At 38.5% G+C, this 25,070-nt stretch overlaps 1 protein-coding gene across 2 annotated transcripts in view; it reads left to right on the forward strand.

Moving 5' to 3' along the window:
• The first annotated feature begins 1,664 nt into the window (after positions 1-1,664).
• Clcn5 (chloride voltage-gated channel 5) overlaps positions 1,665-25,070 on the forward strand; it is a 186,450-nt gene continuing 163,044 nt past the window's right edge. Inside the window, exons 1-3 of one of the 2 annotated variants that reach the window (XM_013144280.3) lie at positions 1,665-1,875; positions 2,484-2,593; positions 3,898-4,060. In XM_013144280.3, coding sequence (XP_012999734.1) covers positions 4,045-4,060 — 16 coding nt within the window. In that variant the 5' untranslated portion in view covers positions 1,665-1,875; positions 2,484-2,593; positions 3,898-4,044. The remainder of the gene's footprint in view (positions 1,876-2,483; positions 2,594-3,897; positions 4,061-25,070) is intronic. The other variant, XM_013144281.3, reaches the window with a different exon arrangement.

Below are 25,070 nucleotides of genomic sequence, written 5' to 3' on the forward strand. Positions count from 1 at the left end.
TTTTAAAATGAAGTACAAATAGTCTAATATTAAGGATCCTCTGAAATTGGGCCCAAATTTACCTAAATTATAACTTCCCTATGCTACATTTGTAAAGTAATAACTGCTTCAGGGACCACCACTTTTAAATTCAGTTTGTTCTCTAAAGTCACAAACTATCATAAACTTTGCTGCTGGAGGTCCTATCAGTACGAATAAATCTTCCCACATTTGTCTGCAGGACATAAGCTTCTTTGACACAGAACTAGTCTTTATTTCCAACCCCAGTGCAGAGCTTCAGATAAGGAGTATCTGGACACAGCATTCCAGATCTATCTTTACTTTGTGGTTCCCATGGATACAGAGTGCAGACCTGATGGTTAACCCATGTGACACAGTCCTGGTTTGCTTTATCACGGCACCGCTTCTTTTAGCGTATGTGCTGCTGAAGTGAGCCCAAGATACTGCTTCTTTTAAAATTTACCTATATCCCATTCTCCCCCCAAATCCTATGACGACCTTATCTTTTATTTTGTGTGGTGAGATGACCATGATTTTTTTCTGGTGTGTGGTCTCTTCAGTGCAATAGGCCAAAAGCTTGACTATGTTGGATTATAAATTTGTCTCTTGGTCAAATTAAACTGATTGAGCTTGGATACAGGTTTTGTGTCTTTGACCACTTAGGTTGTCCAAGGTAGGCCTTTCAAAATTGTTCTCTGCAGTAGACCCTAAATTAGAGTGCTTGGATTCTAATTAGATTACCTGGACTGATGATAGGGATTCCAACTTCTATTCTGCAAATAACTTTATGAGCACCCCTTTGGGTTTAAAATTTCACTTTAAAAAGTGAAGGGTGATATTTCTTTCAACTCTAGGGCAAGGGCTTTGGAATCAGATTTCAGTTGGTATCTGCAACTTGGTAGTTTTTTGCTTTTCTGAGTCTTCATTTTGTAGTTATTAAAACTGATAACTGCAATATAGGCTTTCCAGTGTTGCTATGAGGATCAAATTGGCTGTTACAAACATCATTATATTTGATCCCTATGCCTAGCCCTACAATCATGAGAGGTTAGAAAAGTTACTGAACTTTTCTGTGTCTCCTATTCTTATGAGTAAAAACAGAGAAATGATGGTACATGCTGCATAGTGCTATTGCAAATACTAAATACCATGAAAAAGGTAAAGGATGTAGAATAATGCTTGGCATATAAGAGATTCAAAATATGTGATCTAATACTATTAGAGCATATAACAATTCTACTACTAACTATTCTGTGGGACAGAAGCTCATGATAAGCAGTTTAATTCTTTTTTTTTTTTCTTTTGTTTTTTGGTACCGGAGATCAAACTCACGACCTTGGGCTTACCAGAAGCAATTTCATTCTATAAAGCCAAAATCAAAGTACTCGCAGGCTAGAAACTGAAACAGAATGGTGCCTTGGTTTTCAAATGCAACTGATACGCCCAGCGCTGGATTAGGACCCGCCCAGCCCTCATTAAATATGGCAGCGAGGGGGGCCTCCATACTACGCTTGCGCAAACTGAAACTCCTCCCAGCAGTTTCCCCCTCAATTGGGGCCCCTCCCCTCCCACTCCACCCTCACCACCAGGCATGCACCCGCCCTGGCCCCAAACTGGGCAGTGGTGCCTGGAGAGCACTTTCTGCAATGCGCATGCGCAGGCGCTTGCTGGGCCGAGTTGATACTCGCGAGGCTCCTGTCACATGAGCCTCGCGCCCGCTCAGCTCTCCCTCCTCCCTGGCTGGGCTGTGTGAATGAAGCTCTGCCGGCTACGTGGGGCGCTAGCTCAACTTGGTGTCTGGGACGCCAGAGCAGACCGAGCGCTCTGTCCACCGGCGGCGGACACGGGGTCTGCAGCTTTTGAGCTCGGCTACAGGTAAAGGCAAATGGGCTGTCTCTTCCCCAAGTCCTTCGCGGGCCGCTGGCCCCCAGCCCACCTCCAGAGCACCCCCAGAGCGCAACGACACTGGGGAAGGGCTCCCCTGCTGGCTTGGCCCCTTGGAGGTGGGAGTTTCCCCTGCTCCAGCCGCCGCCTGGCACTCGGAGAAAGTAGACAGGCTAGTTCCAGCCAGTGAGGGCGGCATCTAATCCTGGAGCCCAACCCTTTTCTTGGAGAAAGGGACCCTGGACTGCTTCAGCGAAGTTTCCTTGTTGAGCGGCGCCAAGCCCGTCCGCTTTTGAACTGGGGAGTTTAGCTGCTTGCGTCCCCTGTCGTCTACGACTAGGGTAGGGTGGCGTTTACTGGTGAAGCTCTGTCGAGGCCCCTTTCCCCCTTCTGCTCAAAGCTTTGCACATGTTTGTGTGGCTCTTGGCGAAGTCCACTTCAGACTTTTGGAAAAGTGTTTCCTGCGCGTTTCGCTTTTGCCAACTTAACGCAAGTAACTGATTCTCCCCAACTTTACAGCCTTGCGCTTGAGTGTCTTTACCCATAAGGGAAAAGTTTTCCTTTTCGTAGATGTGCCTTTACATTTATTAATGTTTCAGAGCAAATCAGTTTCCCCGAGTTCCAAATTGTACGTGTACTCATGCGATAACGTCAGTGGAAGCTGCTCCGGGTAGAAGAGGGAAATCCAGAATTGGAGCATTAAAAGCCCGTAAGAACTCGCTTTTACATACATTTCATACATTTATTAACAACTTAATGGGTCGAACGTCAGAGATGGTAAATTTTGATTGATCTCGTGGCATGCAGATCACTACTTAACTGTAAGCGAAATAGGAGAAGAAAAACAAAAGACAAACCAAAATAAACTGTGCCAGGTTCCAGTAAGTCATTGAAGTACTTTTTCCTGGTGAATTCATCTTGGAGTTTCTTAAGTTCCTAATTTTCTTGGACTTAGTGTACCTTTCCTCCAAAGTGCTCTTCTTTTTTGTATTGATGTTTTTTGGGACTGATGTGCAAGTTAACTTTTTGTCCTTTACAAGAAAAGAAGAAAGACAACCTTAAGAGGACTAGCATGATTCTCAAGCTAGCATTAACCTTCAGTGTTTGTGCTTTAGCCGTTTCACTTAAAAGGTGATTGTATAAAACCTGTAGAAATAGCAATCTGCTTTGCTATTCATCATGCAAAAAGAGATGAGTACTCTTTTTTCCTGAGAAAAAAACGCAGATTGGCTTGTATGTAGGGAAGGCCAAATTATTAATGAACAATTTGTTTAATTGGGCAGTGTTTAATATATGAAATCCCCAGATCAAACTAAGTATAATAGTCAGATCTCACATTTCCCCCTCCCAATTCTGTCTTTCATGTTCTTGCAAGTTGTATTTTTCTATGACTTGAATTGAAGCCGTAACAATAGGAATTAGCTGACTTGATTCGATTTTACTTAAAACGGTATTCTATTTTAAATTTTTTTTTTGCCCTTGGTTCATTCTCCCCCATCCTGTTATGAAAGCAGTGTGTGTTCACTATAGGAAATTTGCAGAGTTATGATAGGATAATGAAGGACATCATCATTCTTCACTTTTTATTATACTGCCTTTCTTCTTTTCCTATGCGAGATCTATTCTAAAATTTTTAAGTATTCTCAAAGTTTTCTTTCCTTTGTACTGATTTCTTAAAGTTGCATATTTTGGGTGGTGAGGAGGGACTGGATATTAATGCTGCTCTCTATTCCCCAAAACGTGGGGCTTCAAGACAGGAAAGACAGAATGATTGTCTCATCCAACCGCTCATTCTTTGAGATTCTGGGCCCCATTACTAAAACTCTAGAATCTGACTACCCTGCGTGGCAATATTAACAGACCCTAGATCTCAGATTCTTACCTTGCTATTTAGGGAGAAACAATACTGCATGTTTTTGAAAGAGGGGTTCAGAGAGGGGTAGGAGGTAATTCTGCAGTATTTGAAATGTTTTTTTTCTTCCTAGATATTTATTTTTCTGTTTACATTTTCAGGTTTGAGGCTTTAGAATCTTGCAGAAAGCAGGACTACACAGCCTGCCAAAAGTCTACACCCCATTCAAGTCTCCCTACAACACTGGGGGGAGGGGCTCTGGGAAATCCTGAGCCCGTGACCCCAGTGTGGGAGAAGATTGGATCAAGATGGCCATGTGGCAAGGTAAGAAATTAGCACTTATTCCTCTGACTGGTTTTTTCTCCTACTCCATCTTCTACCCACCCAGAACCCCTCCAACAGTGGCAGGAAGCCAGCTGTTTCGTTAACTTTTGTCTTTGCAAAGACAAAGCATATTAGTTTAAAAGAAGCTTCTGCTAGCTAGAAGTTCAAATTATTTTTAAGAAAGTTTTGGGGGAATAAGGAAAATATCATGGTAGAAGCATGACGGAAGCATTCTTTTTAAAAAGAATCTATTTAAGCGTATTCTTTTGATGGTTATGTGTGAGGAAATAAGGATTCCCACCCCCATTTGTGTTTTGCATTTGTTTTCAGAAAATTTGTATCATTAGATTCTCAAAGGTGGGTGAAACACATATTGGCTCCACTCTGGTGTCTTCTTCCCACTAGACTGTCTTGGGACTTAGTTTGAAAATGCATATTTAGTGTTATAATGTTTATATTTGATGATAGAAGGAAAATACTTATTTTTATAATAGAAGCTACTTTAGGGTCAAGCTCAATGCTGTCTTTGCTGAAAGATTACATCTCTCGTGAACTTGTGAATTTTTTTGCAACAGTTATATGAATTTTTTGGTGGGATTGAGGATTATGTCCTTCAGAAGAGTATCAGAAAGTCTAGGGATGTACGGGATTTTTATGCTTAGCATAAGAGAGTGTGCGTTTAAGAAGAGATAGACTCCCAAAATTGGTTCTTGTTGCACAAAATGTTAAGGATCACTTAGAAGGAGTAGAATAAAATAGCTTAACTCCCTATAAATTTTGAACTGCTAGGTTTGTTGGTAGTCTAATGTATCTTTTAAAAATGTTTCATTATGTTGGCTATAGTTTAAACTACTTAGGCATACAGATGTAACAAACAGTTTTGAAATATAAAGATTGTTAATCTAAAGACATTTATTGAATTGGAATTTGACTTATGTGCCAACTTTGACTTATAATGGGTATTTATCAAGTGCAGTTTATTCTTGCTTAATCCTGAGATATGCTTTCATTTTTATGAACAGAATACAGAAATAAATAAGAATCTTAGAGGGTTCCTTGTAACTGGGAAGACATATCTGAACAAATTATTGTGTCACATTGAATAAGTGTTACAATAGGGAAGAGGCAAAATTTGATAGCAGCTTGGAAAAATTCATGACAAAACTTTGAGGTTTGAGCGGGTCTAAAAAAGTGAGTAGGAGTTGGCCAGATGGGAAAATGAGAGAACTGCGTTCTGAGCAGACAGAGCAGCATTGTTAGAGATCTTCCGAGTTGCTTTGTTTGTCTAGTGCGAGATGTATAGGGGCATGACCTCAGATGAAGCAGGGAAGGTAGGAAATAAAGAACATTGTATGTTCTAGGAAGGATTTACACTTTATCCTGAAGACAAAGATTCTAAACAGGGAAGTAACACAATCAGATTTTCTTTTTGAAAGATTACTTTGGCAGCAGTGCTGAGGTGGAGTGGGAGTTGGAGATAATGAAACCTTGGACTCATTTAGGAGATTTCTGCAATAGTGGTTTCAAAGAAGGTCTGAGCAGAAGGAGCAGTGGAGGTTAGAGAGAATGGAATGAATTCTAGAGTGTTCTGTGACTGAATGTGACAAGAACTGATTCCAGATTGACAGCCAGTTTGGGATTGGAGGTGGCAGCGCCATTCTTTGACATATGGAAACTGTGGGCATAGAGATAGTGGAATCCTGTACTGAACTTTGATTTGACCACTTAGGTTGAGATACCTTTGGCCTATCCGGACAGTTATTTCAGAGACAGTTTTGAAAGCATGCAACTGGAGTTAGAGCATGCAGATATCTAAAATTTTCTTCCTGATGATGTATAAAGAGTTTGTGTTTTCCCCCTATATTTCATGGAAATGTCTTTATTAATGGTTAAATTATTAATGGTTTATTTTACAATGAAAACATTTTAATGTTTAACAGTTTTTTTGGGTTTTTTTTGATACTGGGGATTGAGCTCATGACCTCATGCTTGTCAGGCAGGTGCTTAAGCCACTGAGCTAAATCCCCAGCCCTTGTTTAACAATTCTTAATAAAAAAAAGTCACATATTCTTAATAAATAAAGTATCTCCTGAGCTCAAGTCCTGAAATCTGTACTGCTTAAAGTCACATGGAAGTGACATCTAATTTTTCAAGCATTAGTAAAGAGTAGCACAATCCATATCAGTAAGCTCTTTGGATTACTGCAGTTTGTCCCTTATTTTGAGCAACTTCTGAGGTGACAAGCATACTACAATGATAGTTTGGAAGATTGTTTGGTATGATAGTTAATAATATGGGCGGAATTCAATTCTTTTGATTCTGTTACTTGGTAGCTGTGAGGCCTTGGGCAAGTCACTTAATCCCTCTGTGTCATTTGTAAAATGAGGATACTAATAGAATTTAGGTTATAGGTTTGTTGTAAAGATGAATTAATGTATGCAGTACACTTGGAACATAATTAAGTGCCATGTAAATGTGTGCCTTTGTTATAATCATAAGGTGCTCATAATGTTGCTTAGTATTTAAAAGTGCTCAATAAAATTTATCAATAGCTATTAATAGTACTATTGCTATTATTTTCTTTAGCTTGAGTGAGACCAAAACCTTGTTCTGTGGAAGTAATTTCAGACTGTCATAGAAGCTCTACCCTGTAGTAGTCTATTAGATTCTTTAAGTACAGATTTAGACTTGAAGACATTCTTAGAAGACATTTAAAAAGCATTTTAGAAAAACCCTTGAGGGTAAGCAGTATTTCTAAGGTCAGATTGGTAGTAGTTGACCCTAGTGACAGGATTAAAACCTAGGTCTCCTGATTTCCTAATCCAGTGTAGTTTTCATGGGATCACGAGAGATGAAATGAGTGGGTCTGTCCTCAGGTCAAGAAAGCTTCTGATTTCAGTCTCTGGAGGGACTAAGAAATTACAAGAGCTGGGGGAACCCAAACCTCCTTGGTTTCTTGGGTAATTGCTGTCTAGTTCTCTATGGAGAATTTAGTCAGAGTAATATAGCTCTTCAACATGGCTATGTTATTTTTTTACTTTGAAGAGGGTAAAACAAAACGTAACAAAACAGAACAAAGCAGATGAGATGAAAATAATGTAAGTGACACAAGATTGCAAAGCAAGACAATAGGAGATCAACAGTGGCTACCATAATGTCTCGTTTTCTTCTAAATAGTTCTCTATATCTTCACACACAATGAATTCATATAAAACAAGATAGTATAAAACTGATCAGAACAGAGTAATGAAGGCATTACAGGTCTTCAAAATCAGACAATAGGAAAATCAACAATGACTACCATAATCTCTCTTGTTCTCTTCAAAATAGCTTTCAACCTTCATGTATGTTGAAATTAACTAATACAAAATGTTGAAATTAACTAATACAAAATAGACTAAAACCACTCTAAACAAAGAATAAAAGAATTATTGGATTTCACAGCATGATGATAGGAAATCAACAATGGATACCATAATGTCTCTTTTTCTTCAAAGCTGTTCATATCATCACATATAATACAATCAATTCTAGTAAACTGTTTAGGAGAAGTTCTAGGCATGTATAAACTTCGACATGTACACCTATCCTTTCTGCATTAGAGGGAAAGACAAAACAAAACAAAATAAAATTACTAGAAAAACACAAAACAAAAAAGACAAATAATATCAAAGAGCCCAAAACAATGACAATACAGGCCTTGGAAACAAGGTGGTAGGAACATAACTAAGGTTGTTACTTTACATAGTAATCTTCAGAAGAGTTCCTCAGATCACCAGACACAAACATGCAAAGTTGATTCAATCCTATGAGTGTTAACTGTTTTGTTCCAGGACCTCATAGTTATTTTGATTTCATTTGTTGGAATACTCTGTTACATTTTCTTGCCACATTTAACACAGTATGTAGTAGCATACTTTAGCTAATTCAAAATCGGGGTTCATAACATCAGTTCAATTGGTGTAATAGTCAAGAAAATATTGAAGAGACTAGCCAGATTGATATTGGCGACTTGAGTGTCAGGTGTTATTTATTTAATTAACATTTATTGAACTACTTCATGTGCCTAGGACTCTACTGGGCCTAGAAATATGGTAGTCAGAGAAAACAGATATGGTCTCTGCTCTTCTGAACTTATGAACTAGGATTAAGGTAGAATTTCAAATTTAAAAAATTATTTATCAAATGTATTGCAGTATCTTGGAAAAATGATATCTTCATACATTTAGAAGAATTAAAGTAGTGAGGAGGCAAGGGATCAGAATATCTTGTGATTCTTTAAGAAATATTCCTGTGAGGTCCCATGCCCCCAAATTGTGATTCAGTCTTAAGACTTAACCTGAGGATTTAAAGAAACCCTGTGAACAATTCTGGGTGTGTATTCTTGTCTGGGGGCTGCTGCACTAAAGAATTAAAATTTCTGCTACTTAGGAGGCTGAGATGAGAGGTTTGAGAGTTCAAGGACAGCCTGGACAACCAGATGAGATGCTTGTCTCAAAACCTTTTTTACAAAGTTAAAAAAAGAGAAATGGTAAAGGAACTAAAGCAATATATGAGGTTATATGCTTTCAAGGTTAGGAAGATAATTATAATATCCAAGGTAAAATAATGAAAAGTTTAATATACTCTATATGAAAATTTAAAACTAATGCACAAGTTTTAGTTAACAGCAAAACTAAAAACAGTTGTAACAAGAGTCATTATGCTTACCACATGAAGACTTACAGAGCCAGAAGAAAAATACAAACATATTTCTAGAAAAATGTGTAGTGGATGGAGGAAATGTGCAAAGGAAAATGAATAAAAGGAGAAATCCAAATGGCCAATAAACATGAAAAATGTACTGCAGTCGTACTTTGATATGGGACTGTTTAGGAACTTGCCAAATTTGGTACTAGTTGCATCGTGACACAAAATTTTATCCTCATAGTGGTTGTTTGGTACTCAGCATACAAGCTCCAACTGCTGGAGTCTATTGCTTCATGACTTGATACCCTTTCAAGCCAGAAAAATTTGTTTGGTCCTCCAAGCCTCCTGGAACCAATTAACAATGAGTTCCAAAGTACCAGTGTATCTCAGTAGTGGCAAAGAAAGGGGAATTAGAATGGTAAGCCATTTTCTTCAGTATATTTTACAAAAATTTAAAAGAATGACAGAACTCAGTGTTGCCAAGAATGTGAGGAAGCAGCTGTTCTCACACACTTCTGGTGGGAATGTCAATTTGACAATGTTTATCAAAAGCTTTAAAAATGTTTTTACCTTTTCACCTAGCAATTCATTTTCTTGGAATTCATTCTTAAGGCTGTGCACAAAGACATATCATTTATTATGTTGGGGCTGAGGATTTAGCTCAGCGGCATAAGCGCCTGCCTTGTAAGCAGTCAGTCGTGAGTTTGATCCCTGGGACTGACTAAAAAAATATTATGTTAATTGGAGCATTTTCTGTAATGGGAAAAATGGGCAACATTTGCATTCTGTCAGCGATACAATGGAATACTATAGTTAGAAAAAGGTAAGATACAGGTCTGTATATTAACATTAGAAAAAAACATTACAATAGGTTAATGATCTAATATTACATGGCAGGCATGGGGGAAAGAAGAATTCAAGTAATCAGTTAAAATTATGGGCTCTGAACTTAAATCTGGATTCAAATCCCAGTGACATCTTTATCAAATATACAATGATGGGTAGTTACTTTGCCTTAGTGTTTCTAAATTTTGTCATCAGTAAAATAGGGATAATATTGTATTTAATCTAACTTCTGTGCTCAAAGGCTCACCTGGGGAATATTAAAATTTCTGAAACCCAGGCCTTACTTTGTCCAATTAAATCCATCTGTGTTTGTGTCAAGTATAAATAATAATCAGAAATGTCTGAGTGCATATATGCAAAATTGTTAAATAGATGCACCTGAAGCACATGCTTAGTAGGCTCAAGGCCCTGGGTTTGATCCTCAGCACTGCAAACAAACAAAAAAGAGAAATTGTACTTGATTTTGTTTTGGTTATTTCTGTCTTTCCATTTTTTGTAAATAATACAGATAACTTACTAATTTTACAAATCATGTAACTATTATTTTGAATTTTTTTACTGTAAAAACCTGAAGACAGGGTTTAGCTCAGTGGCGCAGTGCCTGCCTGGCAAGTACAAGGTCCTGAGTTCGATTCCTGGTTCCAAACCAAACCAAACAAACAAAAACCCTGAAGACATAGTTTCCATATAAGGGCAGTGTAAATAAATAGTAAATTATGGCAGGTTCATACAGTATGAATCTGGGAATTAAGAATAGTGTTACGAAAAATTTTTTGGGATAAATACAAATTTGAAGAAAATGCTCCGAAGTTGTTAAAGTGGCTTATTCTATGTGGTAGGGTACAATTATTCTTTCCTCTTTTTTTTACATCTTTGTATCCCAGACTTTATACAACAAATGTGTTACTTTTATAACCAGCAAACATATTATTTGAAAATAAGATGTAAAATAAAAAGTCAGTGTACTCTTAGTGCCCTCAATTAAGAGCATCACATTTGGCTTCTGGATAACTGCTCTGGTCCCTCTCTGTCCCCCCTACCTTCAGATTTAAAAACAACAGCCAGACAGGAGGCACAAACTGTGATCTCAGCACTCTGGGAGGGTGAGGCAGGAGGATGATGAGTTCCTCCTGCCCTAACTGCTTCTATGAGGAATGTAGAGTAACACAGAAATTACAACATAGAGAAATCAGAAAAAAATCGAGAACAGGGACAATCCAGTTATTACTAGTATGTGAGATACTCTGGGGACTGAATTTTTTTTTCTATCCACCCCCAGATAACACAATTATATCACTGACATCTTCTGACCAAAAAAGGTGTTCAAATGCAGAGATAATACCTGACTTTGTCTTTGCTAAGTTTTCTGGTTCTTCCACCCTCTTCCCTTTGGTCTGGCCTGACCTGAAGGCCACCTGTGACTCAGCACTGATATTCCCAGGTTGAAATAATGATCTTTCCTATTTGGCTCGAAGATAATGAGGAGCAGGTGGGCAGGGGAGTCCCTGCTGTCCTAATTTCCAATTTTACCAAGATCCTTTCTTCCTTCTCTCTGTACTATGGTGACAAATAATAACAGAAACTCTTCCTCTTACATTTCTCTCTACTGAGTAATTGTACCACCATGCACCAAATATCAAAGGCCAAATTCTAAGAGACACTAGGCATTTCTTGCTCCTTCCCATGTGGCTGTATGCCCTGGTAGCCTAGATTATTTTAGTAGTGTTCCTGGAAAGGGCCTGCCTATACTTCAGCCTTTAGCTTTCACCTGAACTTGCTCCAACCTCTGGTAAAATTATTCTTGCCTTTCTTTATGTGTTTTTCCTTTTTGATCGTATGCCCTCAAGGCTATTGGCAGCATATATTTGGTCCTTCTGTTCTCCTGTTTACTCCCAGTCAGTGGGAAGTGAATGCTAGTGTCATGAATCTTGTCTGCCTAAGCCTTGAAGTCTTGTGGGGGTGTGGAGTACAAACCAATACATACGTATTTCCTTATGAAGTTTTGTGAGTTCCAGGAGTTAAGTCTTAAGAGAAAGAATAATAGATGAGATATGCAAGGTGTGATCAAAGTATATAGTAAATGTGTAAAATATATCTTTCTCTTTTTTTGGTATTGGGGATCAAACTCAGGACCTTGCGCTTACCAGGCAGGTGCTCTGCCGCTGAGCTATATCCCCAGGCCCTAAATATATCTTAAAGTTGTTACAACAAAAGACAGACTGACATTAAAATACTCCCTTTCTCTTTCAACACACTTATCTCATTGTTCTTGCCATTTTCTGAAGCAGTTCTGGATGTTGTGGGGATTGATTCAGACCATTTACGTTACATGGTCATTTTGACTTTGAGGAAGAGCCAGAAGTTGCAGGGTTCCAGATGCAGTGAAAAAGATGGATGAAGGTACATCATCATGTCTGTATGAGTCTGTCTTTCCATTGGATGACACTCAGCATCAGCGTTCACTGTACTTTTGATCACACCTGATACTTTTAAAATCACACCTTGTAAAGACACTCATGAAAGCAAACTTCCAGAACTGCCTCAGAAAGTGGTAAGAAGGATGGGATAGGATAAGTATGTGCAAAGTAAGAGGGAGTATGTCGAGGGAGATTAATGCTATGTGTCTTTTACTGTAACAAACTTAAAATCAAACATCTACCATGTATTTCCATCATTCCTCATAATTTATAAGAGTGGGATGGTGGGGATAAGAGGAAGTGAAAAATTCACTTGAGATCTGAAAAATGAGTAGGGTTTATCCAGAACAAGAGTTAGGATCCCAGGTAAAAGAAACAAAGTGGAAATCCCTGAGATGGAGAAAGCCTGTGTTCTTTTCCAGTGTGGTTCAGTGTGACTGGTTCATAATAAATGAGATATAAAGGGATACAAGCTGAAAATGGAAGAGTGGCAGAGAGCATGTCATACAGGTCCTGATAGGCCAATCATTCTAACTTGGTAATGTAAAGACCCCAACAGATAGATTGGATCGGGCATGCTAACCAGTGAATGAGTAGGCTGTTTCTGACTCATCTTTGCATACCAGTTACCTGGCAGAGAGTGCCCAGCACAACTTATGTTCTCATTGAATCTTTGTTTAATGAGTAATAGAAGCTTGATCTTTCCACCAGGATTGTCATAGAGATTAGAGATAAGGTATGTTAAAGTGCTTTGCAAAAGATAAAATATTAAACAAATAATTATTCTCAGTGCAGTTCATTAATTTCTATGAGGTGGTGCTTACCCTCACTGTCATGAAGAAACACCCTCCCCTTCTATGTTAAGCTAGCAAAATCTCCCATTTAGATCATCCCATGCCATGAATATGCTGATGTACTGAGTTCTTCCGTGCTCAAAATATGTCTGCATTGCCAGTGCCTTTAACTAATTATGGCTGGGTTGGAACTAGCTTGTATCACACCATTATGTTGCACTTCTGATGTTAGAGATAATTACAGGAGGTATTGCCAGAGGGAATATAGGTTTCTCTTCTATGCTGAATTCACTCTCTAGATCTCTGAATCTAAGAATTCATTTTTTAAGAGCTGAGGAATAGCATTTTAGGAATTTGCATTTGGATGGGGCAGAGCTAATCACAGCAGGTTGTGGCTATCACCAGCTGAGATACTTAGTTGTCTAAATTATTAAAAGTTGTAAAAAAGTGTTTGGTGCTTTGCTATTATTGTGTTAAATATTTAGTTCCCTATTTGAGCTGCAGGAACTTCAGACCAGAGTACCACCTTAAAAAGCCCACCTCTGTGCACTGTTGGTTGGCAGTATAAATCACACTTATTAATTAGAAAGTCTTTATTCTGGGCTTCTTGATATGGAAATATTTGAAGCTATAGTATATGAAGTTTTATTCAAATATTTCAAGGAAAAAGACAGACACTATGATAACTACTATTAAGTCGGGTTATTTGGTGGTGAAGCACTAGGTTGTTGAAACAGTCATGCTTTGACCTCTATTGTTATATTGTTATGTCCTGTTTTGTCTCAATCTCTCCCTTATTCTTTAAAAAAATTATTTAGTTATTTCTTATGTTTGTTTTAATTAAGGGGAAAATTAAAAAAATAGGATATATAATAGTAACTCTTTTTGATTTCCTATTAACTTGTTTTGATGTCCTGTAATACTCCCACAATCTTGTTTTGACTGATTAGACTCTGTTCCATTCTGTATGATAGTATCAAGTTTGAGGGTATAGGCAACTACTTTGAAGGCAATAAGATTCACTAAGATGCCCATTCTGGTTTGACTATTATCTCCTTTGGAAGTCCTGTAATGTTTACAATGCCTAAGTTTTATTGGTCTTGTTCTCTACTGTTTTATCAAACTTTATAATATCTAATGAGATAGACAATTCTTTTTAAGGAAACAAGAGACAACGTTGATAACCATTGTTGATAACCTTGTACTCCTCTGTTCTACATCATGTGCTATGTCTATCCTTGGTTTTGACTGACAGCTTTGTTTTGCCATATTTGACTTTATTCTCTCCCCCCCAAAAAAGTAATAAGAACTAAGGAGTAATAAAATCCAAAATGTGTAAATTTTGTTGTAAAAAAGAGAGGGGAAAAAAAAGAGCTCTAACGGATATAACAGCAAGTGTGTTTGGGGGTGTTAAATGGCTGACTATATTAATGTTTTTGGATCATTGAACGCAGCTGTTTGCAGTCTCTCTGTTTGAATGTCCACTTTGTATTCTTTGATACTGTGATTTGAGCAACCATTTCCAAGATGATAATATGTAATCTATTAACAGGTGATTTCTTACTGTTATGTTTTTTTTTTTTGTAGTTCTGTATTACGTGTACCCTTACACCGCTTTGTTTTGTTTTGTGTTTTTCTCTTTTTCCTCTTAAATAAAATTTAAAAAAAAAGAGAGGACAGTTTGGAAGTCCTTATGAAAATACAAAGTGTGAATACCTTTTATTCCAGTAGATCTATTCTAAAAAGTAACTGCACAAAGGTCATTTGTTACAAGGATGTTGGTTGCCTCATTATTGGCCATCTTTTCATATGTTAATGTCCAGTGTGAGAGATCAGATACATTAATTATGGCATATATTCACAGTTGGATGCTGTTTATTTCATTGAAAAGAGCAAAGTAGATCTATACATAGTGATAAGAAACAATGTCCAAGATAGGTTTTTAAGTGGAGAAAAGTGCAGAGTGCTACACTTTATAGGGCCCATTTGTACAACAGAAACAAAGGAGGTACTACGGGATAGATATGAGTTTGTATATATGTATCCCATACATATGCTTAGAAAATTTCTGGAATGATGCCTAAGAAACAGTTTTCAGTCACCTCAGAGTTTAGGGTGGTAGGGCTAGGCATTAATTTTCACTTGACAACTTTCTAATTTGCTTGACTTGTTTACAACAACTTATAATACCTATAAAATAATAAAGTTTACATAAAAACCATACTCCACCAGGTTGTTCCCTTGATACTATTAATTTGTACTAAGAAATAAAAGGTATAATAGTGGTTGATGTGGCAAATCAGGTTTGAAGTACAGGAGTCTGAATTGTTGTTCACAATACTAAGGGCCTCCAAAGGCCACTAAAGAATCATCATGGCCAGAAGATACAGAGATGTTGCTGTGTTAAATCTTAGTGCAAAAAAATAAGTAAGATTAAATTAGGTAAAAATTGTGGCTTTTATTAGTTTTTGATGAAAACATTGTAATTATATTGTTTGTTTTATCTCTGAGTGTTTTAATATCTAAGTAGTACAGTGATAGTATTCCAGGCCAAACTTTTAAAATTAAATGTCTTGGTATCTGGCATCATAGCTGTTATTCTTTTTTTTTTTATTTATTTAAAGAAAAGGAAACGAAAAAAAATACATGGAGATTAAAAAAAAAGGGTAGAAATAATTCTAAATTACAGACAAACAAAAGGTAAGAAATTGCCAGTTGATAAGTTACAAATTGTCATCTTCGAAATGGCTGTTCAGGTTATAGAATTAAAGTATATAGAATGACATGCAAAAAAAAATGACCCTACAAACCATTCTGCTCTATGGCCGAACAAAAGCTCCGTAATATGATTATCAGTCCCACCTATTTGTTTTACATCTCTAAGAGGATAAGGTTAACCATATCAAAACAGAACAGAACATTTAAAAAAAAAATAAAAAACAATTTAAAGAAATACAGATTTCAAAGCAAGTCCACTGGAGATCTACCTTATTTAACTGTCTCTAGCTTCTTACAAATAGTTGTCCCTAACTTCACCCACTTTCTATACTTATTGCATATTATAGAACTAATCAAATCATTACAGGATGATGGAGTCTTTTTAGGTCCTCAAGTTCCAAATTAGGGAAGACAATACCAACTACCATCGCATCTCTCATTCTCTTTGTGATAGCCGTCCCCATCTCTGCATATGCTGAAGTTGAGCTGAAGAAACCAGTCCAGAGTCATTTTAATCAGCAAGCAATAGATTGCTAGAATTTATATTATAATGCTACAAAATAAGCCTCGGGTTTTTCAGGTTTCTTCCTCAGAGTATTTGTTCCTATCCTCTCTGTATTATAGGGAAAACCAAGTCATAACAAGACAACGAAACAATTTCCTAGATAAACATGCAATGGATAGGACTTATAAAACTATAATATAAATGATCTTCCGTAGCTACTATGTTTTCTCTTGTTATTTTCAATAGATTTGTCGACAACACTGGCTTATTATAGTTAAACATACTATCACCTATTTTTATAAAAACTTATCTTTGACTGCATTGTAGTATTTGAGAGCTGTTACTGATTCATACCAGTATGGATATCCTTTACATCTTGTCATGCTCAGAGTAGTTTCCTCTACTTTTAGGGTTGATTCTAACACGCATACCGATTTCAAATAGGATCAGTCAAGGCCAACCAATAGTCTTATGATTCAGATACAATTAAGATCAGTCATAGTAAGACAATGTAAGTAATACAGAATTTCAGCCTAAGTCAATAGGAAAGTAAGGATAGTTGCCGTGGTATAACCTGCTATTTTTGGTTCTAGAGGTCTGTGTCCTCAAATCTGATATGAGTGGACAGACCAGAACAAATTTAATTCAATCTAAATATGTCACTAGGACTACTGTGTCTTTTAAATCGTTATACACCATTAGCAATGACCTCTGCTTTTTTTTTTTAAATATAGTTTCAGAGCTGTCTCTACTAAAGACTAGCTTACCGTCTCTGCCTCATGTCTGCTACTCCACTTTTGTGCTATATTTTGTCCACCTTATTCCCTCATTCCATGGTCTGCCCCGTTCACTGAGGCTTCTCTGCCACTGTAGCTGTAATCCTGATATCTCTTCCTCTCTTTCTCTGTAATGTCCTTCAGCGCTCTCTGTAGGGTTGGATTGGTGGCCACGAACTCCCACAGTTGCTCCTTGTCTTGAAAGTATCTTATTTCTTCATTAATTTTTAGAGAGAGTTTTGACGGATATATGAACTTAGGTTGCATATTTTTTTCCTTCAGGACTTGGAATATTTCTCCCCACTCCCTTCTTGACTTAAGAGTTTGTGATGATAAGTCTGCTGTTATTTTGATAGATTTCCCGTTATAGGTAACCTGCATCCTTTCTCTGGCTGCTTTTAATATTCTGTTTTTTTGGTGGATTTCTGGGATCTCGATTATTATATGCCTAGGCGTAGATCTGTTTTGGTTGTAGGTAGCTGGCGTTCTGTATGCTTCTTTTATCTGGATATCATTTCTTTTTGCTATACGTGGGAAATTTTGCTTTAATATCTCTGTGAATATTTTTTGTATTTCATTTTTGGATGTTCCTGCTTCCTCACTCACATTCTTTATCCTTAGGTTATGTATCTTTTTATCATCTTCCAGTTTTAGAATTGCTTCTTTCTGGTTCCTTGTTATTTTTAAGAGGCTTTTTCTTTCACGTTCATAAGCCCTAAATCTCTCTTCAAGTTTCAGAAGGTTGTCTTTAGTTTCTGTCAAGGCATTTTGCCAATATTCAATGGAGTTCTGAGTTTCCTGATATTCTCTTTGGATCTGTTTCATGTATTCTAAGTTATGCTTAAATTCTTCTTCAGATGCTTCTCTTTCTTTTCTGATTTCCTCAGTTCTTCCATCTGTGTTCTCTTGGGCGGGGCTTGGCATTTCTTTAATTAATCTCTTTATATCTTGCCTCACTTGGATCAGGAGTACATCTTTAAATTCCTCTATGAGATCATGTAAGTACTTTTTAATTTCGGCTGATGCTGTGTCGAGTAGAGGATGGTTACTGTGCTTGTTCTCTTCAGTGTTTAGTTCTCTTGGGTTTAATTTCTCCTGTTGAACAGCTGGAGGTTTTTTTTTATTTTTATCTCTTGTCATGTTTCTGGTTTCTTTCAGACTGTCCTGGAGTTCTCTGGCCCTCTCCGAATTGCTTAGGGCCTTTCAGAAGCGTGCTGGCTTGAGTTTTTGCTGTCCTCCCCAATTTGCTGTTATCTGGGGAAGGCTGGGATGTAGGGGCGGTACAGTCTAGACTCTAGCCTCTGTGTCAGTTAGTTCATAAATTAGGCTGTACTTTCTGGTTGTCACTGAGTTGTGACTATTTTGTATCTGCTTATTGGGCCCCAAGCAGAGGCTTGGTTTAGCCCCAGTAGCTCCTGCCAGTTCTCTTTGAATCAGAAGCAGCTGAGTAATGGCACAGGATTCTGCCCAGGTCCCAGCCGTTCTCTTCCAAACCTCTCTGTGATAGGTGCACCAGAAAAGCAGATCTACCCAAAACAAAGATGGCTCCCACTAAGTTCTCTGTGTGGAGCTGAAGCCAACAAGTAATCAGGCTCTGCCAGGACTTAAGATGTCTTCCACCAGCCCTCCCTACAGGGGGACCTGGTGATGTCACTAAGCTGCGATTTCTGCCGCCAGGCTAATATGTCTGCACCAGATTCTGTGTTATTGATTTCCCCGTGGTGGCGGGCCAGCTGTTCTCTGGTCAAACCCAGCAGCGGCAGGGTTTTCTGTACTCACCAGAGTCCGGTGCAAGTCCTCGTTCCGGGACCGCCGCACACCAAGCTGTCCACTTTTCCCCCACTCACGGCTCAGCGCTGACCGGTCAGATTTCTGTGCACCGTTTAGATTTGAATCGCCAGAGCTTTGTACATCCGCTCTGGTGTAGCGGTGCAGAACTGGCTGCTACTTGGAGTCTCGATCTGGGTCTCAGTTTCCCGCGGTCTCCAAAAGCAACTCAGCTTTTCGTGCTGGGTCCACGAGTCTGTTTGTTGATTTAAGGGCGCGGGATTTGTAGCCTCCGGTCTCAGCACGACTTTAAATCCTCCAGTTGTACTGTCTTGGTTAATAAGAATCGCTATCAATTTGTCTGGTCCTCTCCATGCTGTCTTTTTTTATCTTTGAGTTTGAATTCTCTGGAGAGATTCTTCGCTCGATCCCCTAGCTCGCTGCCATTTTCCAATCTCCCCATAGCTGTTATTCTTGTTCAACTTGTTGGAATATAATAAGTGAATGCTAGGCTACGGATCTTGAGTTTTTTGCTTAATGACCTGAGGAGAAATGCAGATGTAGACTTAACGTTGGAAGCAGGAAAAAAATGCAAATTCCCTAATACCTACATTATGGATTTTGATTAAATCTTCCAATCCTTCAGGCTCATTTTGGTCCATTCACCTCAAAAACAGGACACTGGCCTGTGATAGAAGAATATAACGAAATATCCATCTGAATGTTCTCTTAATTTGGTATAATGTAGAGTTCCTCTTGCAGTTGTGGGTATCCAGAGACAAGAGTGATTATCCTGTGCTAATTGGTCCTAGTTCTCTAATATTTGTAATAGCCAGGAGATGAACTATAGAAAACTTAGCTGGACTTTGTGTGTGCTAAGAATGTATATTTGGCTTCCCTTTGTAAAGGATATTGCTTAGATTTCTCACTCCACAATATTCTGATTTGACTGAGGTCAAGAAACAGAAGAGACCAAATAATAGTAGCTGTCTTTTTTTTAGTACTCACCATGTATTTTTAAAAGCACTTCACATGTATTATTTATTTTTCACAAAAGTATATAGGAGGCAGGACTTCAGATGTGAAGTAGTTGAGTAAATTCTGAGATGGTTACTGATAGAGCCTGAGTCCAAGGCAGTTTGGCTTCAGAACCTGTGCTCTAGTTATTCTCTCTTTCTAGTTGTAAAGCTCCTAGAATCTCTCCTCTACCACCCCAACATAATCAGGGTGCTAGCCAGTTACAAAAAAAGTAGCTTCCTATTAGAGTACCCTTTCTGTGATCCTATTGAGCAAGTGAAATGATTTCAAGGGAGCAAGAAAGCCGAAGGCTTGAGCTAACTGGATAAGTTGGGAATACTTCTGTGGGTAAAATTCTGCATTCTTTCTAAGTTTAAGTAAGTTTGGAAGTATCTTCTCTGTGGAATACATTACTGAGGATCATGTGTGTGATTAAGAAAGTTCAGAAACCGACATTGACTTCCCAAAGCTAATCTCCAAGGAAATGGAAGTATGTTCACATATAACCATGTCGTAAGCTAGCATTAAAGGTATGTTATGGAACACTGCTGTGATTTGGATATTGAATGTTTCCCAGAGAACCATGTGCTGAAGGCTTGGTCCTTGTCTATAGCATTATTGGGAAGGGTCTTTAGGTCTGTCTTTAGGGTGTGAGACCAATTGGAAGCAAGTTAGGCCACTGGGGGCATGTTCCTCTTCTTCTTTTGTCTTTCACTTCCTGGCTGCCATGAAGTGACCAACATCCTCTGTCATATGTTCTTGCTGTGATGTTCTGCCTTGCCAGAGGCCTAAAAACTATGGAATCAATTGACAGTGGGCTGAATCCTCTAAAATGTGTGAGCCAAAACAAACCTCTCCTTCTTTAAAGTTGATGGGTATTTGTTCCAGTAATGGGAAGATGACTAACACAAATCCCACATGGGTTAGACAAAGGTGAGGAAATGACATTTGAAGTTGACGGAGTAGGTTCTTCTGTAGTTAGCAATGTTGGAGATGTGACTTCAGCCAGAAAAGTACCAGATACTTCTGAGAGAACTGGAAAAGAAAGTGCCATTCTATGCCTGTTATACTTATGGGAACTGACTCATTAAATCCTTGTAACAACTCTTAATTGACCAAATGATTTATTGTTGGATGAAACACTTGAGAGTGTCTTACATGGAGTAGGCATAAACAGGGCCTAACCAGAGAAGCCAAGGACCTATAAGGCTGTTGGTATTATTTCTTTTTTTTTTTTTTTTTTTTAAATTTTATTTAAGGAGAAAAGGAAAAAAAAAAGCAGGGAAAGGGTACAAGTTATACAGATTTACAGAAAAAAAATGAACAGTAGGAAATCACTAGTTAATGGATTACATATTGTCATCTTAGAAATAATTGTTCAAGTCACAAAATTAAAGCTTGTAAAGTGGACATTTCATCAACGATACTGCAAACAGTTCTGTTCATTGATCCAATAAAACTCTGTGATATCATTTTCTATCTTATACACTTAAATATACATGCAGTTATATAGTTTGGAGCACTTTCTTTTCCTCTCTTTTGTACCATGACTATTACACATTTTGGGTTTCATTGCTCCCACGGTTCTTATTACTTTTTTGGAAGACAGTAAAACCAAATGTGACATAACAGAACAGAATCGGTCAAGTCAAAAGGGTGGACATAATAGATAATGTAAAAACATAATACAAGGTGATCAACAATGGTTACTATAATGCCTCCCGCTATCTCTAATAGAATTGCCTATATCGTTAGTTATAATACAATTGAACAAAACAGTAAAGAATAAAACCAACAAAACCAAAACATTGGAGACATTGTAGGTCTTCAAAAGTAGATAAAAGTCAACAAGAATGGGCGTCATAATGAATCTCATTATCTTCACAGCTGATGCCTAAACTTTCGAACCTGATACTATCCAGCAAAACAGAATAGGGGAACATCAGTTAAAAACCAGATGGTGAGAGTAATACAGGGCTTTAAATCAAAGTAATGAAAAGTCAAAGTGGGTTACTATAATATATCCTGCTATTTTTTTCCTTTAATTAAAAGGATAAAGATAAAAAAGTAAATAATGGAGTGGAGATTGAGATAAAAGAGGGCATAACAACGAAACAGCGCAGATCAAAACATAACCATTTAAGCAGAATAGTGTTTCACCACCAGATAATTCTAACCTAAAAGTAGTTACTATATTGTCTTTTTTTGAAATCCTTGAGTACAACTTCGTATACTGTAGCATTAAGTATATCAAAACGATGTAAAACCATTCAAGAGAATGACAGCATTACAGAGTATTTAGAATTGACTAACAGAAAATGAATAATGGTTTCTGTATAATCTCCTTGTCTTTACAAGGTTTTTGCTTATACTATCGTACATAATAAAATCCAGTAAGATACAACCTATTTAGACCATTGGAGACAGAAGGACAAAAGCTAGATGAGACTTCAAAACAAGATGATACTAAATCAGTATTACCTATTAAGATGTCATTTTCTCCAAAATAGCTATTCCTATCATCCAATCTTCTCTGCCTCATTTCTGTTGAGCTCTTTTTCTGTCAGTAGCTGTCAGTTTGTCTTCTTCATTTTGTTCTCTGCTCCATTCGTTGTGGCCTCTCTGCCATTATTTCTGGATTCTTTGTATTTTTCTTTTTTTAGAATATCCTGCAATACTCTCTGTAGAGTTGAATTGGTGGTTGCAAATTCCCCCAGTTCCTCTTTATCCTGGAAGCACCTTGTTTTTCCATCAATTTCCAGGGACAGTTGTGCAGGATATCTCAATCTTGGCTGGAGATTATTATCTTTCAAAGCTTGAATTATTTCCCCCCATGCTCTTCGTGATTTGATGGTTTGTGCCGAGAAATCTGCTGTAATTCTGATGGGTGTTCCCTTGTAAGTGGTCTGTTTCTTGTCTCTGACAGCTTTTAATATTCTGTTCTTGTATTGAATTTCTGGAATTTTTATTATTATATGCCTGGGTGTTGGTCTGTTTGGGTTGTAGGTAGCTGGGGTCCTGTATGCCTCATACATCTGAGTATCTTTACCTTTTGCTAAATTAGGAAAATTCTCCTGGATTATTTCTGTGAGTAGCTTTTGTAGTTCACTTGTTTGTGTCCCTACTTCTTCTTTTATGTTCTTAATCCTTAAGTTATGGATCCTCTTATCATCTTCTTGTCTTTGTATTATTGCTGTTTGTTTCTTTGTTATTTTTAAGAAGTTTTTCATTTCATTCTCCCATATTACAAGTCTGCCCTCCAGTTCAGATAGTCTGTCCTTAGTTTCTTTCAAGCTGTTATGCCAGTCTTCTATAGACTTCTTGGTATCTTGGTAGTCCCTTTGAACCTGCTTCACGTATTCTATGGTTTCTCTGTTTTCTCCATCAAACAATTCTCCCCTTTTTTTCTGTTCTTCCATTCCACCGCCTGTTTTTTCTTGGGTGGTACTTAGCATTTCTCTAACTATTCTGCATACTTCTAGCTTCAGGTCGTTGATAACTTCATTCCTGAATTGGTCTATGAGGCTCTCTATATGGTGCCTTATGTATATTGGTGCGGTGTCTGCTATTGCCTGTTTCTCAGAATTGGGGGCCGAGGAGCCTTTCTTGTTGCTGCCTCTTCCCATGCTGCCTCTTCTTCTCTGTTCCTTATATATGCAAGCTTATATAAGAGGCCCAGCTTCTCTCCCAGTCAGCCACAGCCTGATCGAATTGTGCCAGTTAGGTGTTCCCGCTCACCGCTGCACACCAGGGAGTTATGGACCAGGCAGCCTACGCGGGAGTCGCCCCTCTGGGCCACCGTCAGGCTCTGGGATCTGGGTTGGGACAGCCTACCAGGTCCGCCGGCAGCGTCACGCAGGCCAGGCACTTTTCACCAATCCCGCCCAAGAGGGGGATGTGTGGCTGGAGTCGCCACCACGCCCTGCTCCCGCAGGACTGCTCGGGCCCAGAAAGTCCTCCGCTGGAGTCAAACTGTGGTAGAGTGTCAGTTTCTCTCACTCACCTCACCACAAGTCAGTGCACGCCTCCCTGCCGTTCGCAGATTGCCGTTCTCAGAGCTTCTGCACGTCTCTCCCCTTGCCGAGCCGCTGTAGAGGCAGCCAGCCGCCGCGCGGCGGGAAACCCAAACAGCAGCTTACAGTGGCGCGGGGTCCAGCTCCACACCGAGGCTTTTCTGTTCCTGTTTTAGCACCAGGACTGCATTCCAAGTTGGTTTCTCTCAGCCCAGTTCGTTCCTGAGTCAGCAGAGCATATCTCCACCTGCTTATGTCTCCTTAGTCCGCACCATTCCTGGCTTCTGAGCCGAGTCTTTCAGAGAACCTCCGGTAGTTGCTGTTATCTGTCTGCCATGTTCTCCCGGAACTCTGTTGGTATTATTTCTGTTTGACAAATAAGCAAAATGAGACCCCATTTCATATACCTAGAAAGCGGTGACACTAGGACTTGAATACAATCATGGCTGTAAAACTAAGAGATCTGTACTTCATAGACAATTAAAAGGCTTTGAGCAGAGAACTGCCACAGTCAGTACTATGCAGGACAGATGGGGAGACCAGAATTGGCGAGATGAGTTAGGAGATTACTGAAAAGATTAAATAGGACATTATAAGGGCCTGGATATAATATGTTGATGTTGGAGATTTAAAGGAAGGGATAAATGTGTGAGGCACGAGGGAAGAAATGACAGTGTTGGATTACTGGTCATCTTTGGAGAGAGAAGAGGAAAGGATGGTGTTGTGTTTCAAATTTTTTAAGTAAAACATTTATTACTTCACAGTTTCCATGGGTCAGGAGTCTGTTACGGCTCAGCTGAGACCTCAGCTCAGGGTTTTACAAGCTGCAGTCTAGGTTTTGGAAGGGCCTGTGGTCTCATCTCAAGCTCAGGACCTTCTTAAAAGTTCATGTGCTTATTGGCAGTTCTTTGTGTCTGTAACACTGAGGCCTTCAGATCTTAGGAGCTGCCTGCAGTTGCTTGCCAACTGTATACCTCCATAGATTGTTCATTTAATAGCACTTTGCTTCTTCAAGGCCTACAGGAAATAAAGTCTCTCATATAGCAAGAATGAATCTGTGTGTGTGTATGTGTGTGTGTGTGTGTGTGTGTGTGTGTGTGTGTGTGTGTAATATGCAAGTATGCACATACACACACACACATCCCCCTAGTCAAGAGAGTGGCATCTCCTCATCCTTGCCATGTTATGTTGATTAGCACCTAGTCACAGGCCTTACATTCAGTACAAGGGAATTTTATGAGGACATGAATGTGTATGAAATCAGCATCATTGGAGGTTATCTTATGGTCTGTCTGCTACAATTGGCATAGATCTAAATCAGGCTAATCAATAGCTTTCCAGTTTATCATTAATCTTTCATGAATCATCACTAGGTAAGACTGCTTTGACAGTTGTGACTAATGAGAAATGATGTTCAGTACTTTGCCAAAGATCATTCGTTGTTTGGGACCTTCTGCTGAGACCCAGA

This window comes from Cavia porcellus, unplaced genomic scaffold (genome assembly GCF_034190915.1).
Source record: "Cavia porcellus strain 051 isolate PalLab524CR breed Dunkin Hartley unplaced genomic scaffold, mCavPor4.1 scaffold_3, whole genome shotgun sequence".
Classification (NCBI taxonomy): domain Eukaryota; kingdom Metazoa; phylum Chordata; class Mammalia; order Rodentia; family Caviidae; genus Cavia; species Cavia porcellus.